The following is a 16,674-nucleotide window of genomic DNA, read 5'->3' as shown; positions in this document are numbered from 1 at the left end:
AGATGATGAAGCTCAGTAGATTTGAAAGGTGATGTTCAAACAAAAAGACCAGTTTCAGTGCAACATGTTATAGTAGTTAGCAACTGGATTTTTGAGCAACTGGATTAAAGAATGGAGGAAAAGGTAAAAGATTGTTCTTTGGTTTGATTTAAAAGTTTTATTGAAAATGTTTTTTTCCACAGATGACTCAAATTGTGCAAAAATGTGGTAGGTCACTGTTATGATTTGACTACATTTATTGCTTTCTGTTCAATTGAATACTGTAAATTGTACATCCTGGTTAAGAGGAATGCCAAAGAGGAAGTGATGGAACATTACAAAGACAAATATTATGGTGTGTAGTATGTTTCAGCTTGATTTAAAACACCATTATTTGGCTGTGTTAATAAACAGACATAATATGAAAATTATGTATCTGTGTCCTGTTATTTATCTTTTGGTATGCATTTCAGAAAAAAAATGGTTAGGATTCAGGTGTAATTGCAAATAGTGATTAATCATGATTAATCCACTGAAAATTCTGATTAATTTGATTAAAAATTTTAATCATTTGACAGCCCTAGTATATATAAATTATTTATAACTCATTGGTCAAAAGTCTAGTGGAAACCGTGTGCTTCTTCATTGGTGTTGGCCAGGCCAATCAGAGAGCACGTTGACGTTGTGCGTCTGTACGTCCATCTTGATTGGCTATTCACGTACATGTCATTTTGAAACGTTTCCTCTTCAGAATGTCGTGGAAAAGTGAAACCAGCCAAGTCAGTCTGAAACAATTTAGCTAGTTAGACAGCCCGTATTATCACTAGCTAGGACTTACATTTCCCTGAAGTGCGATATATAGTTAGTACCTGCGATGTCTGGTCACGGCCATGGTCACGGTGGGCACAGCCACCGCTGCTGTGAAGACGAGCACGAGCCAGCGGAACGGGGCCTGGAGTATGCACTGTATCAGCGCATTGACATCGAGAAACTGCAGTGCCTCAATGAAACAAGAGAAGGCGATGGGAAACTCGTATTTAAACCATGGGATCAACGGACAGACAGGGAGAAGGTAATGTTATCGACACCTTGAACGTATAGTACATCATCTCAATTGAACCATGTTGATGTAGAAGCCCTGAATCCTCCACTGAAATTCCGAAACTCAGCTGTGACAGCTGCTATTTTGGCTCTGCGTTAAATCAAACATTGCAAAAATGAACACCCATGTTTACTTGTTTTGTACGCTGAACAAAATATGTACACAGATGGTGGAACATTTTAGTGTCAATGAGCCTTTCCTTAGAGGTGATCTGGACCTCTTCCATTGGTGAAGGCCAATTTCTTATAACCTTTCTAATGTGATGAAGGGCCACTGTTGGTTAACTGTTATGTGATACTAATGAATTAATTATCTTGAAACGCTCTCTATCCTCTGCAGTTTGTGGAGAGTGATGCTGATGAAGAGCTCCTGTTCAACATCCCGTAAGAAAATCCCCTTTTCACCCTTTCTTATCCTGTCATTTTAATTTCAAACTCATTTCATCATATTGTGTTTATGCATTGTCTTTCACAAATCATATGTTTCTCAGGTTCACCGGAAGTGTCAAGCTGAAAGGGATCATCATCGCCGGTGAAGACGATGAATCGCATCCTGCTGAAATGAGACTGTGAGTGAGTACTGTTTCTGCCTTTCAGAAACACCTTGGGTCCTGACTGTGGAATTGCATTGAGCCAGTGTAGCATGTATCAACTCTCTCTGAGAATTGATGGTTATTACTCACAACAAGTCAACTGAGGTGTATTCATTAGTGCAAAACGGGTTACAACGGAAAGTGTTTTGCAACGAGTTTCTATTGGACAAATTCAGGTAGGTCCCACCCTGTTTGCTTCTGTTTGCTTCTCTTTGCTTCTGTTTGCTTTCTTTTGGTTCATAGTGAATACACCCCCAGCTCTGAGCCAGCTGTGCAAACTGAAAGAGCAAGTACTGTAGTTAACTTATTGCTCCGTGAGTGACATTTGACTCACTATTCACACCGTGAGATCAAGACACCTAGTGACAAATTAGCTAGCTTCTGCTACATCGGCATGGAACTGCATTTATTTATTGTCAGCGTGTGTGGTTTTGTTAACCAACTGTGTGTTGTTGTTGCACTGTCCCTGTAGATACAAGAACATACCCCACATGTCCTTTGATGACACATGCAGAGAACCTGAGCAAGCCTTCCGTCTCAATAGAGATCCACTGGCTCAGCTGGAATACCCAACTAAGTAAGAGCAATAGAACTGGCACACACACACACACACACACACACTAAAAGTAGTATTGTTTTCCCAGAAAACAATGGGGTTTGTGGTCAATGCTCACCCATAGACTATTTCCGAGACAAAATAACAAAACATTTTTTAAAATATAATTTCGGTGAACTATGCCTAAGTACCCACCCAACCTAAAATGCACTAAACGAATCAACGCTAAATTGCCATTCTTTCCAGGATTGCCCGTTTCTCCAACGTTAATCACTTATCCATTCACATATCACGGAACTTTGGGACAGCGTCCACACGGGTCTACTACATTGGGCTGAGAGGGGAGTACTTCCAGGTGAGAACAAACATGAGACCCACGTCCAGTAAATTATCTTATACAGCTCTGACAGTGTACGCCTCAGCTGAGTTAAAAAAATAATATATTATCGCTCTATGGATTTCCAGAATTGTTTCACATATGTATCAGGGTTTACTTTGACTGTTCCATGTTGTCCATTTTAAATGGCAAAACACCTCACCTCAGTCTTATCTGTTTTGCCTTCTTCCTCCCAGGCTCACAGACATGAAGTGACCATCTGCAACTACGAGGCGTCCGCTAACCCCGCAGACCATAAAGTCGACAGCATCATCCCACAAACAAATGTAATCTCCTGAGAGAAAGGAGGGGTTGGATAGTTGCATTGACAGATATGGGTCAAAAGGAAGTGTGATGGATACTTAGGCCTGGTGGGTGAACTTTCTCATTGGAGGTCAGGTATGACTAATACTGAATATCAGTGTCTAATCTGGATTTTCTCAGTTGTTACACTTATTTTACCACCGAGTGGAGGCTGAAAGAAGTGAGTAAGTTTTCGTTTGGTAAATGAATACATTTAATGTCACTCGCTGGTAACCCTGTGATAAAGCATCACAGTGCTTTTATCTAAAACTATATCTGGACACTGTGTGCCACTTAGTGGTTTGTTGTAATATGACAACTTGTCTCAGCAAAACTGGAATGACTCCAAAGTCCCCTACAGTGGGAGTTCACTCACATTATTTCATCCAAGCTCTGAATGGCATGGCAATAATGTGACTATGTAGACATTTTGACACAACCAAAGTAGATCAGCATTAGGTTTTCATTTGATTGGATTAGACCCATATACCCACGTTTACTTAGGGGTGAGTTGCTTACTATACCACACTGCTTTCTTTGACAACCACCAAACACAAAAGCTATTTAACTTATGATTTCATTGCATTATTAATGTGCGTAGTCTGAGAAATAGGACATGTCCTTTGCTGTTGTGTGTAATGTAATTATTTGAAGAATAAATATGTTACATAAGAGAATAGTTGTATCTTTTTTAATGAGTGTAGAATTGAATTGAAATGTAGATTTTGGTTTAATAAAAGGCTGTATTATTTGTATTGAAAATATGCTCTTTGCATTTGGTTTAATATATTTGTTTAGTGTAAATGGCACTATCTGGAATGTATTGCTTGTCAGTATCAATTGATGGCAGGGTGTGCGGTAAGTGCAAGCTCGAGAAAGGGTGTGGACGTCATCATGACATCACTTTGAAGAATACCCGCCCCTCTACAGTAGCGGAAGTTCCGTTGATATTCTGGGACAGCAAGTGGTGAGTGTATGAGTTTGTATTAGCGGGCCGCGGTTTTACAATACTTCTTTACCCCATCCGAACCGAACCCACATGGGCCTTTGGTTACTGCTGTGGTTCAAGGGCATGGGGGAGTGATCTATTCAAATACCTGGTCGAATTTAGGCCACATGTCAATCGAACCAAGCTCGAATGGGAGCGGAGGGCAGTGTACTGAGACAATACAGATTGCTGCTGTGTGGTTAGCTTGCTAAACTAGTCATTGTGAGGATTTGTAGCCAGCTAAACAGGATTAAGCTGGCTACTTGGATGTAGCTAACTAGCTTTTCCGTGTTTGAAACAATCTAACTAGCAGCTTTGCACTTATCCTCTCCCGAATTCACCAACCGGGTCGCACAACGTCAACGACTGGGTTAGCGAGTTAAGCTTCTCGCAGCCCACATTGTTTCTTCATCCCCACCCCCTTCCTTTCCTTTAGCTAGCTAATGAACAAAATATCAGTACCTTGAATCGCAGGTTGCCTATGTATTGCCACATATGTCTACGTCAAATTATCGAAATAAACGAATATAAAAAGATAAATGATTTATGTTGCAAGATGCCACTCCTGCTGGCTAGCCTGCATAACCTAACTGGCTAATAAAACCAGGGGTGTAATCATTAGTCCAAACAGTTCCGTTTTGCAACTAAAACTAGATTTTCTATTGGAAAAATTCAGGTAGGTCCCTCCCCGTTTCGTTCCCTTTAAGAAACGTTTTGCAACAGAATCGGCAGAATGAATACACCCCAGGTGGTGCTGGCTGGCTATACTGACTCTCGCATATGACTCGATGCTTGCCTGGTGGCTAGAATTTACGTACCGGGTCAACCTTACAGGGCCTTTATCCCAGTAACAATTGCTCTTGACTACTGAGGAAATCGAGCCATTAGTTGCTGTAAATGCAAGTGAATAAAGGGCCAAGGCGGCACATTTTTCTTACGCCAACCACTGAACCAGTCAACGTTTAGTTTGTCCTAGCCAGTTTAATGCCAGTCAGATTGGAACTCGTGATCTTGTAGCCGTACATGGACGGCATTGTTTGTATCACCCCTAGAAGGCTTGTGCAGAGGGAGAGAAAGGTGACCGTGAAATCAGTGCATTTCCATCCTGGCTTAGCTATTTTCCCACTGCTGGCGAGATCATGGAAGATCAATGTAGGATAAGCAGCTATTTGTGGTCTTTCTGTTATCTCTGAAGGGACTGAGGATGTTTGCCTCGCAAATACAATTATAGGCTGGCTAACATTAAGTGATGGTATAAAGTCAAAGATTACACTGGCATGCTGGAGCAAAGCCTCTTTGTGTCATTGATGCTAGATGCTATTATCCAATTGCTTCAGACCATGCCTACTAGTTGAGAGCACATCAGATAGGGTTAGTGCTATCTGGGGTCCTTTGGATGTCCTTACCCTAAACCCAAACCATAACTTTTACCTAACCTTTACCGTAACCATTTTAAATGTCAACTTCAATGGGGTAGGGATGTCCCAAGGATACTGGATAGCAAGGACAGAGTGCTGTAGGCCTATCTGCCTGGGGGAATCCTATAGCTTGGTCTATTAAAGTGTGCAATAGCTGACACAGTGACAAGGAAATGAGGCAAAGGCACAATGAGCATGTGTGTCATTGCAGTTCAGAAAGTTATTGTGATGTGTGATGCACGGCCCTGTTCTTTCTCCCTATTGAGCCTGTCATTCTCATTCCCCTGATTTGGCTCTTTTTCTGTCTCTCCCTTTGCTTTCACTAACTGCCTGTCATTAGGTGGGTGGAATTGTAACTAACTGTGTATAATCTCCTTGAAGGTTTATACATTAACCTCCTCACTTTTCCTTTTAATTCCTCCTCTCGTTGTTTCTTTCTCTCTCTTGCTCGCCTCATCCTTTTGTCATATCTGTCGCTCAACCTGACTCTATGAGGGTATTAAATGTTGATTTAGAAAACAATATGCTCTAGCTAGCCGATATCCATTATCAGTGGATAGGCAGTGGCACCAGTACTAACCTATTGGCATGTTGGTTAATAACGTAAATGCATTTGCTGACTGAAGAGATTCTTCTCAGTACTCAGCCTGTCTCTTTGGTTCAAAGCAGCCATAATCTGTGGGATGTTCAGTTCTTTTGTCATGTCTGTCCCTTTGCTGAATAGCTGCATTGATAACCAACCAACGTCATTGATATGCCCCTTTTTCCCCGTCCTCTCTCTAGCACCCCTTATAGTGTATGTGTGGCAACAACATGTCTCTGCCGCTGCTCGCTGAGGCTGTGACGGTGTCTGGGACAGAGAAGGAGACCGCTGCGGTGAGAGACCACACCAACACCATAGTGTAACTTACGGCAGCCATCAGTACATTTGCCCACTTGTTGGAAAGTATCAAAGGAAGCGCAAGAGTTGCCATGCTAAAGCTAATTTGTTGTTCAGAGGTGCTGTGAACTATGGCCGGGACGATACCAGTATCGCAATATTTTTTTCCATGGCTAAATTGAAAAACCAAAGCAGACCAAAGTCTTTAGTCCTTTAAAAACCTGCTGTATGTAAAATATTGTGCTTTGAATTGGAAAATAAATAAACGTGACTCTGGATGACAATGATTTATGTTTGTGTCCAACATTAGGGCTTTTTCCTAAAGAAGCTAAATCCACTTTGTGTTTTGTTTACTTGCCACGATACTAACGAGTATTGTGATACTGGTATCGTCCCGGCCCTACTGTGAACCCACTGGGCAAAAACGGGTTAAATCAACGTTTTTTTCCATGTGATTTCAACAACAAAAAATCATTTTGGTGACGTTGAATCAACGTGGAAAACTGATTGGATTTGCAAAAAGTCCTCAACGTAAGGGAATTTAGTATTTTTTTCACCCAACTTTTAATCGAAATCCAATGACATGGTGATTTTTTTTTTTTGGGGGGGGGGGGGATTTCACATTGCATTCACGTTAGCTGACAACTCAGCTAAATGTAAATAATATAAAAACGTTGAACTGCCGTCTGTGCCCTGTGTGAAATTATTTGGCATGGTTGCACAGCCATATCAGAACTGTGCTATGTTACAATATTGGAGCTTGAAGGCATAACAAACCGATTACACTGAAGTTAAGTGGGTCTGCAAGCACTTGTTAATTCAAAACCAACTCAATTTAATTCATTTGTGAATGCTCATATTAGATTTTTACATAGAACGTACAAAAAAAGAAATATCTGGCTCGCCAAATTAAAAATGTTCTTCCTCTTATGATGCCTCTGATAAATGCTATTCTTTAGAGTTGGCAAGCAGCAATATCAACAGAGTAGTCCTGGCAAAAGTAGGAATTTGCCCTTTGTTGTTGCTATTGGGCCTGATTCACTTGTACATGGTGTTCATATGCAAATACAGTGCAGTTGCCAGTAAACTGGCATGCTCATTGGTGTTCTGTGTAGTTCATAATGCACCATTAACCAATGTAAAACTGTCAATCTCCCCAATTCTACCAAAGGTGATCTTCCTTCATGGTTTGGGTGACTCAGGGTGAGTTTTCTGTCTTAAACCTGTTTTTGTTCGTTTTGGTGTTCGGCTGTTTTCTTTCTTGAGGCAAGTCGAAGTTCGGTAGCCGAAGTCTACGCCCCTTTGTCGGTGATTGGTCAACAGTACTACTCCTAGTAGGATTGGTTACTATGGACTGGGGTTCTTCAATTAAGTGGTTCTTGTCATTCAATGAGAGATGACTAGTTTTCATGCAAATGTTTTCACTTGAGAAATACTACACCAAACATCTTAGTTAGATGTAAAATTGCGCGACTAAGACATCCTCTGCAAAAATGTAAAATGATTACAGATTTCTTGATTTATCATAGATTCATTCAGACTATTTTGAGGAAGTGTGCACCTTCATATATACAGTGCCTTGCAAAAGTATTCATCCCCCTTGGCGTTCTTCCTATTTTGTTGCATTACAACCTGTAATTTAAATTGATTTTTATTTGGATTTCATGTAATGGACATACACAAAATAGTCCAAATTAGTGAAGTGAAATGAAAAAAATAAGAGTCTGCAACACCACTAAGCAAAGGGCACCACCAAGCAAACGGCACCATGAAGACCAAGGAGCTCTCCAAACAGATCAGGGACAAAGTTGTAGAGAAGTAACGCCAGGGTAGTGGGTTCGATCCCTGGGACCACCCATACGTAAAAATTTATGCACACATGACTGTAAGTCACTTTGGATAAAAGTGTTTGCTAAATAGCATATTATATTAAGTACAGATCAGGGTTGGGTTATAAAAAAATATCTGAAACTTTGAACATCCCACGGAGCACCATTAAATCCATTATTAAAAAATGGAAAGAATATGGCACCACAACAAACCTGCCAAGAGAGGGCCGCCCACCAAAACTCACAGACCAGGCAAGGAGGGCATTAATCAGAGAGGCAACAAAGAGACCAAAGATAACCCTGAAGGAGCTGCAAAGCTCCACAGCGGAGATTGGAGTATCTGTCCATAGGACCACTTTAAGCTGTACGCTCCACAGAGCTGGGCTTTACGGAAGAGTGGCCAGAAAAAAGCCATTGCTTAAAGAAAAAAATAAGCAAACACGTTTGGTGTTCGCCAAAAGGCATGTGGGAGACACCCCAAACATATGGATGAAGGGACTCTGGTCAGATGAGACTAAAATTGAGCTTTTTGGCCATCAAGGAAAATGCTATGTCTGGCGCAAACCCAACACCTCTCATCACCCCGAGAACACCATCCCCACAGTGAAGCATGGTGGTGGCAGCATCATGCTGTGGGGATGTTTTTCATCGGCAGGGACTGGGAAACTGGTCAGAATTGAAGGGATGATGGATGGTGCTAAATACAGGGAAATTCTTGAGGGAAACCTGTTTCAGTCTTCTAGAGATTTGAGACTGGGACGGAGGTTCACCTTCCAGCAGGACAACACTTGAGTGGTTTAAGGGGAAACATTTAAATGTGTTGGATGGCCTAGTCAAAGCCCAGACCTCAATCCAATTGAGAATCTGTGGTATGACTTAAAGATTGCTGTACACCTGCAGAACCCATCCAACTTGAAGGAGCTGGAGCAGTTTTGCCTTGAAGAATGGGCAAAAATCCCAGTGGCTAGATGTGCCAAGCTTATAGAGACATACCCCAAGAGACTTGCAGCTGTAATTGCTGCAAAAGGTGGCTCTGCAAAGTATTGACTTTGGGGGGGGGGGGGGGTGAATAGTTATGCACACTCAAGTGTTCTGTTTTTTTGTCTTATTTCTTGTTTGTTTCACAATAACTCATATTTTGCATCTTCAAAGTGGTAGGCATGTTGTGTAAATCAAATGATACAAACCCCCAAAAAGCGACATTCTTTTAAGGGAGTATGCGAGGCTCAGACATTCGCTTCGCCTAGCCAAGTTCTGCTAGGAGGAAACCGAACCTAGTATGCGGGTGCCTTTACACTCTGTATAAATTGTTCTGTCTTATAGCTTAATCTGTATAGAGTACCACTTTCTCTCTCTGAATTGCTATTTTTCTTCCTGTTGTCAGGCATGGCTGGGCAGATGCCATGACGGCTATCCGACTGCCACATGTAAAGTATATCTGCCCCCACGCGTAAGTCTCTGTATTATTATGTCATATTTTCTGACATGTTTATTTCTCTGCTTGGGTGCCTCTGTCTCAGTTTCTAGTGTATGTTGTAATAAGAGAGTTGAATCTTATCTTTGGTAGTGTCTCATCTCTGATCTTTCTATACAACCATTTAGTATTCCTCCACCCTTGTATACTTACATTGATTCACTTGTTTGTCCACAGGCCCAGAATCCCTGTCACTCTTAATATGAAGATGACTATGCCCTCATGGTGAGTCATATGTTTGCACTGATCTGAAAGATATGTCATTGGCTAATGGCTTGACTCTAACCTACACTTCACTGGAAAATAGATTTCCTTTTGGTAAGAGATTTGGTGAACATGGAATTCCTTCAAAGGCACATACACACACACACACACACACACACACACACACACACACAATCAGGATACCAGGGTAAGATATACAGTGATACCAGGATAAGATATACAGTGAGCTGACACCTCATAGTCATTGTATCATTTCAAATCCAAAGTGCTTGAGTACAAAGCCAAAACAACAAAACATTTCACTGTGCCAATACTTTTGCATGAGATGTGTATTAAATCGACTGACCATGGATCTGTGCGTTTCTGTAGGTTTGACCTGATGGGTCTCAGCCCAGATTCTCCAGAGGACGAGGCTGGCATCAAGAGGGCAGCGGAGAACAGTAAGTAATTCAGTGAAACACCAGTACTATACAGTGGGGAAAAAAAGTATTTAGTCAGCCACCAATTGTGCAAGTTCTCCCACTTAAAAAGATGAGAGAGGCCTGTAATTTTCATCATAGGTACACGTCAACTATGACAGACAAAATTAGATTTTTTTTCTCCAGAAAATCACATTGTAGGATTTTTAATGAATTTATTTGCAAATTATGGTGGAAAATAAGTATTTGGTCACCTACAAACAAGCAAGATTTCTGGCTCTCACAGACCTGTAACTTCTTCTTTAAGAGGCTCCTCTGTCCTCCACTCGTTACCTGTATTAATGGCAACTGTTTGAACTTGTTATCAGTATAAAAGACACCTGTTCACAACCTCAAACAGTCACACTCCAAACTCCACTATGGCCAAGACCAAAGAGCTGTCAAAGGACACCAGAAACAAAATTGTAGACCTTCACCAGGCTGGGAAGACTGAATCTGCAATAGGTAAGCAGCTTGGTTTGAAGAAATCAACTGTGGGAGCAATTATTAGGAAATGGAAGACATACAAGACCACTGATAATCTCTCTCGATCTGGGGCTCCACGCAAGATCTCACCCCGTGGGGTCAAAATGATCACAAGAACGGTGAGCAAAAATCCCAGAACCACACGGGGGGACCTAGTGAATGACCTGCAGAGAGCTGGGACCAAAGTAACAAAGCCTACCATCAGTAACACACTACGCTGCCAGGGACTCAAATCCTGCAGTGCCAGACGTGTCCCCCTGTTTAAGCCAGTACATGTCCAGGCCCGTCTGAAGTTTGCTAGAGTGCATTTGGATGATCCAGAAGAGGATTGGGTCAGATGAAACCAAAATAGAACTTTTTGGTAAAAACTCAACTCGTCATGTTTGGAGGACAAAGAATGCTGAGTTGCATCCAAAGAACACCATACCTACTGTGAAGCATTGGGGTGGAAACATCATGCTTTGGGGCTGTTTTTCTGCAAAGGGACCAGGACGACTGATCCGTGTAAAGGAAAGAATGAATGGGGCCATGTATCGTGAGATTTTGAGTGAAAACCTCCTTCCATCAGCAAGGGCATTGAAGATGAAACGTGGCTGGGTCTTTCAGCATGACAATGATCCCAAACACACCTCCCGGGCAACGAAGGAGTGGCTTTGTAAGAAGCATTTCAAGGTCCTGGAGTGGCCTAGCCAGTCTCCAGATCTCAACCCCATAGACAATCTTTGGAGGGAGTTGAAAGTCTGTGTTGCCCAGCGACAGCCCCAAAACATCACTGCTCTAGAGGAGATCTGCATGGAGGAATGGGCCAAAATACCAGCAACAGTGTGTGTGAACCTTGTGAAGACTTACAGAAAACGTTTGACCTGTGTCATTGCCAACAAAGGGTATATAACAAAGTATTGAGAAACTTTTGTTATTGACCAAATACTTATTTTACACCATAATTTGCAAATAAATTCATTAAAAAATCCTACAATGTGATTTTCTGGATTTTTTTTCCTCATTTTGTCTGTCATAGTTGACGTGTACCTATGATGAAAATGACAGGCCTCTCTCATCTTTTTAAGTGGGAGAACTTGCACAATTGGTGGCTGACTAAATACTTTTTTCCCCCACTGTACATGTTATAAACTCAGCAAAAAAAAGAAACGTTCTCTCACTGTCAACTGCGTTTATTTTGAGCAAACTTAACATGTGTAAATATTTGTATGAACATAACAAGATTCAACAACTGAGACATAAACTGAACAAGTTCCACAGACATGTGACTAACATAAATTGAATAATGTGTCCCTGACCAAAGGGGGGTCAAAATCAAAAGTAACAGTCAGTATCTGGTGTGGCCACCAGCTGCATTAAGTACTGCAGTGCATCTCCTCCTCATGGACTGCACCATATTTGCCAGTTCTTGCTGTGAGATGTTACCCCACTCTTCCACCAAGGCACCTGCAAGTTCCTGGACATTTCTGGGGGGAATGGCCCTAGCCCTCACCCTCCGATCCAACCATCACCCCTGGTGAGACAAAACCGCAACTCGTCAGTGAAGAGCACTTTTTGCCAGTCCTGTCTGGTCCAGTGACGGTGGGTTTGTGCCCATAGGCGACGTTGTTGCCGGTGATGTCTGGTGAGGACCTGCCTTACAACAGGCCTACAAACTCTCAGTCCAGCCTCTCTCAGCCTATTGCGGACAGTCTGAGCACTGATGGAGGGATTGTGCATTCCTGGTGTAACTCAGGCAGTTGTTGTTGCCATCCTGTACCTGTCCCGCAGGTGTGATGTTCGGATGTACCGATCCTGTGCAGGTGTTGTTACACGTGGTCTGCCAATGCGAGGACGATCAGCTGTCTGTCCTGTCTCCCTGTAGCGCTGTCTTAGACGTCTCACAGTACGGACATAGCAATTTATTGCCCTGGCCACATCTGCAGTCCTCATGCCACCTTGCAGCAATCCTAAGGCACGTTCGCGCAGATGAGCAGGGACCCTGGGCATCTTTCTTTTGGTGTTTTTCAGAGTCAGTAGAAAGGCCTCTTTAGTGTCCTACGTTTTCATAACTGTGACCTTAATTGCCTCCCGTCTGTAAGCTGTTAGTGTCTTAACGACCGTCCCACAGGTGCATGTTCATTAATTGTTTATGATTCATTGAACAAGCATGGGAAACAGTGTTTAAACCCTTTACAATGAAGATCTGTGAAGTTATTTTGATTTTTACGAATTATCTTTGAAAGACAGGGTCCTGAAAAAGCGACGTTTCTTTTTTTGCTGAGTTTATATAGCATTGTAGATGCATATAGATATTATACTAAGCTCTATTCACATAACCATGTTAGCCCCCCTATGTACTGTATATGTTCAGTTTCCGTTTTCACTCTTTTCCACAGTCAAGGCCATAATCGACCATGAGGCAAAGAATGGGATACCCGCCAATCGCGTGCTGCTTGGAGGGTTCTCTCAGGTAAGGTCAATGTGAAGCGCTATAGAGGTGTTGTGCAAATGAAGTCCTCTTTTTCCAGTTCCTGATTCTCAGTGATTTTTCAACATTGCTGTTTAAACTGTGTAAACCATGTGAACATCTCTATAGGTCTAAACACATTCTACCTCTCTTTCCCTCAATTGTTCCGTCTCCCAGGGTGGGGCTCTGTCCTTGTATACCGCCCTCACCTGTCAGCAGCAATTGGCAGGCGTGGTCGCGCTCAGTTGCTGGTTACCACTTCACAAGAGTTTCCCGCAGGTACATTTACACAGCTTACTTGTTTCTCTACAATTTACGGTACTCTCGGTCCCCTGAACATTCAACAGAGCTGTTTCTTTTATTACTGGGCTGGATTCCAAACTGGAAAATGTACTCCTCTCCATTGCTCTTGATGATATGGGTGTATGGGTGGTCCTCTGTAGCTCAGCTGGTAGAGCACGGCGCTTGTAACGCCAAGGTAGTGGGTTCGATCCCCGGGACCACCCATACACAAAAATGTATGCACGCATGACTGTAAGTCGCTTTGGATAAAAGCGTCTGCTAAAATGGCATATTATGATTTTGCTGTGTAGATATGAATGAACTGAATATGTGACTTGGTGTTAGAACCTGGTCTTGGTCTTCACTTTTTGCTTGTATTAGTTGGATGTAATGGTCTGTTGTTCTCATTAGGCGGCGAGCGCCAGTGGGAACAGAGACATGCCCATACTGCAGTGTCATGGGGAGATGGACCCCATGATCCCAGTGCAGTTTGGGGCCATGACGGCCGAGAAGCTCAAGATCATTGTCAACCCTCAGAAAATCACCTTCCGGACCTACCCAGGACTCATGCACAGCTCCTGTCCTCAGGTAAAAGGGGATTTTGGTTGTAACATTCAATGTGTGTTAACGGTTTACTATGAGTGTCAATGTGGAAGTATTCATGATGTTCGGTTTCTGATAAGCCTCTTTATTTTTATTTTGCAGGAGATGGCAGCAGTGAAGGAATTCATTGAGAAGCAGTTGCCCCGAATCTGACCTCACCTCAACCCCACTGTGACCCTTAGACACTGACCTCTCACCTCTGACCTGCCATTCTCCCACAGGAAACAGCCATGAGCACCGCCCCCTCCCTCCCTATACATACACAGTAACACTTACTTTCACATATCATCATCATATACACATAATACATGCCTCATTCCATAAAAATCCAACCAACGCACATCATACTGGACACAATCATACTGGACACACACCATTTATAAACGCACATTTGTTAACACACTGAAGTGCTCACACAACAAGTCTTACCTTTTCGAGCGAGAATCACTCACTCACACAGTACATTCCCCTGGGATTCTTTTCTCTCTTATCCAACACGCCAGTATCCCCTCTTTCTTTCTCTCAATCTATCTCTCCTCCTTTCACGACCTCCACTCCTGTTTCCCTCCTATGCTGTGTGTGTCAGTGAGTCAGTCAGTTAGTGAGCAGGGGTCCCTGTTGCTAGATGCCACCCAGTGTCGGAGAGCCTGACCCAGGCTGAGGAGATAGCAGGTTCAGCAGCCTGTGGTTCTGGTCCTCAGGCCCCGAGGTCTGGTGCCGTCTGGAGTGACTCTGGTGCCGTCTGGAGTGACTCTGGTGCCACGCTGCTCTGCATGCTGTTCCCAACGGGTTCACGGCCACTGGTGGGGTTGTGGTCACACCCCAGATCCCCATGGGTGCCCCTGTTACTCCTGGTGCCCCTATTTGTGCTGATTCAAATATCTGACATTATAAAAAAAAACAATTGAAATAAAGGAAACCAATGGATCATTATTTTTGCCACCATCCTCTGTTCTTTACCACAATTTAGGGCTATTGATGATGTGGATAAAATGTACATTTATATGATTTATTTTGTTTGACATGAATGGGCATGATAAAAATATATGTATAAAATCAGACATTACTTCCATTGCAAGTCCAAAATGATGATGTGGCAGGATTTCATTAAATGTATTGACTGATAAAGATGTTTAATTTCATACACCTTAAATGGCTTGGGGCTTAAAACAAATCCTAGAAATTGTTTTAGCTACTTGTTTGTCTATTGCACTAAATAAATAGTCAGCAAAGCTAAACTAGATTGGTTATGTATTACTCCAGATGGAACCAGAACCAGACCAGGACATAAAGTGGAGTAGACATAACTTGACTCATTTGACTGCAGCTATTCCTAGCTGTTCCCTCTTAGCATCTAGCATTTGACCAGTGAGCCAAGTTCCGTTCCATCGATGTGTCCAGCACAAATCAGTTTCAGCTCTCACGCTGATGGGTCATTTTGACTGTCGAGCAAAACTATTTACTCATTTGACAACTTACTGGCACCCACTAGTACAGTGTGAAAAGGTCAGAGTTAACTCTTAAAATGGGTATACACTGGGAAGGCTTTGATAGAAAAAAAGCTAATTGAAGGGTGATTTAATCTTGAATTAATCTTGAACAACTTGCAGAGCTTGGTTGAATGACTTTTAACGCTGAGTCAGTGTGCTAAAATCAGGTGTAATGTGTTTTCCTTTTGTCTATGTTTTCTCTCTTTATGATGCCCTATTCTGTGTTACTGAAACCTAATTTAAAATGGTAGACATTGGAGAAAAATAAATCTCTTGATTGTTCCGCTATTTAATGAATGTCTTTTACTCCCATATTTGTCTGTTATTACATCTTTCCCCATGTCGTCTTCCTTGACCCAACACATCTGTTGTTACTTTTCACTTGTACTAGTGGGCTACATTTTGTATGCTTTTCTCTGTGTTACTTTCTCTTTTGTCTTCCATTCCTTTTCGCCTTCTAGTCACATCCTCCTATCACGTAATTCCCTGTGGGACATGGTTGGATAAAGTGTCTCATGTATGTTCTCCTGAGTTGTACTTTGTCATTGTTTGAATTTTTACAGTTGTGACTCATTTTGATTTGTCATTTTGTCTCAATGTGTTTGGTCACTTTGTCATCTCGTCTTTGTGTCTTAATTTGACTGGCTAAAACATGTTGAGCGACTGTTGGTCCCTCAGGTTATTTTATTTTTCAAGACACCTGTATGATGAATAAATGATGCAAATAACAACAGTGCATTTGAGTTCAGTTTTTTGTTGTGGAATTATTATGGTAGTAATATTTCTGGTCTGTGAACTGTACATCACATCATTCAAGAAATTAGGGACAGCCTAAGAGTGCATGTGCACAACTCTCTTGTGCAGACTTCTGCAGTGCAGACCATAGAGAATGATAGAGGTCTATAGCGTCCCAAAGGCTGTTTAAGCATGGGCAGCGCCATTGAAGGCTTCCACCATTCTTCTGCCCTTTTTAAAGTAGTCAACTGGGTGGGGATTCCTATGGATTGTAGCCTCAATTGCGCTGCCCATGCTATCACAGACGCTATAATGGCACCGATATAAAGTTGAGTCCTCTATCTTTATGGTGCAGACACTGAAAAATGTATGTATTTGGGTAGTTAAGTGGTAGTTACCACGCTAAATGAACAGAACAAGCTATGTAACATAAATATTTGAGGGATTGA

The 16,674-nt window shown here is 42.2% G+C and overlaps 2 protein-coding genes across 2 annotated transcripts; both read left to right on the top strand.

Moving 5' to 3' along the window:
* Window positions 1-720: 720 nt before the first annotated feature.
* LOC311132062 (PITH domain-containing protein 1-like) lies at window positions 721-3,580 on the top strand. Its single transcript, XM_084165229.1, has 6 exons — window positions 721-1,051; window positions 1,421-1,464; window positions 1,572-1,649; window positions 2,146-2,250; window positions 2,476-2,584; window positions 2,803-3,580. Exons 1-6 carry the CDS (start codon window positions 854-856, stop codon window positions 2,902-2,904), a joined length of 636 nt encoding a protein of 211 aa, XP_084021355.1. The 5' UTR covers window positions 721-853; the 3' UTR covers window positions 2,905-3,580.
* A 249-nt stretch (window positions 3,581-3,829) lies between these two features.
* LOC311132061 (acyl-protein thioesterase 2-like) lies at window positions 3,830-16,226 on the top strand. Its single transcript, XM_084165228.1, has 10 exons — window positions 3,830-3,875; window positions 6,098-6,190; window positions 7,366-7,397; window positions 9,408-9,473; window positions 9,675-9,722; window positions 10,092-10,162; window positions 13,045-13,118; window positions 13,293-13,394; window positions 13,809-13,985; window positions 14,103-16,226. The coding sequence occupies exons 2-10, from the start codon at window positions 6,113-6,115 to the stop codon at window positions 14,151-14,153; spliced, it is 699 nt and encodes a 232-aa protein (XP_084021354.1). The 5' UTR covers window positions 3,830-3,875; window positions 6,098-6,112; the 3' UTR covers window positions 14,154-16,226.
* Window positions 16,227-16,674: the final 448 nt, after the last annotated feature.

The sequence above is a fragment of the Coregonus lavaretus genome (assembly GCF_964263955.1).
Source record: "Coregonus lavaretus genome assembly, chromosome: 7".
Lineage (NCBI taxonomy): Eukaryota > Metazoa > Chordata > Actinopteri > Salmoniformes > Salmonidae > Coregonus > Coregonus lavaretus.
The sequence above is the reverse complement of the archived record's forward strand: the minus strand, read 5'-3'. Positions and strand labels throughout refer to the sequence as shown.

Bases quoted from the DNA above. Each gene is read 5' to 3' on its own strand.
- LOC311132062 (XM_084165229.1), top strand. From the start codon at position 854: ATGTCTGGTCACGGCCATGGTCACGGTGGGCACAGCCACCGCTGCTGT. The intron at 2,251-2,475 runs GTAAGAGCAATA...CATTCTTTCCAG, and splicing joins CAGCTGGAATACCCAACTAA to GATTGCCCGTTTCTCCAACG. The intron at 2,585-2,802 runs GTGAGAACAAAC...TCTTCCTCCCAG, and splicing joins TGAGAGGGGAGTACTTCCAG to GCTCACAGACATGAAGTGAC.
- LOC311132061 (XM_084165228.1), top strand. From the start codon at position 6,113: ATGTGTGGCAACAACATGTCTCTGCCGCTGCTCGCTGAGGCTGTGACG. The intron at 13,119-13,292 runs GTAAGGTCAATG...TCCGTCTCCCAG, and splicing joins TGCTTGGAGGGTTCTCTCAG to GGTGGGGCTCTGTCCTTGTA. The intron at 13,395-13,808 runs GTACATTTACAC...TGTTCTCATTAG, and splicing joins TTCACAAGAGTTTCCCGCAG to GCGGCGAGCGCCAGTGGGAA.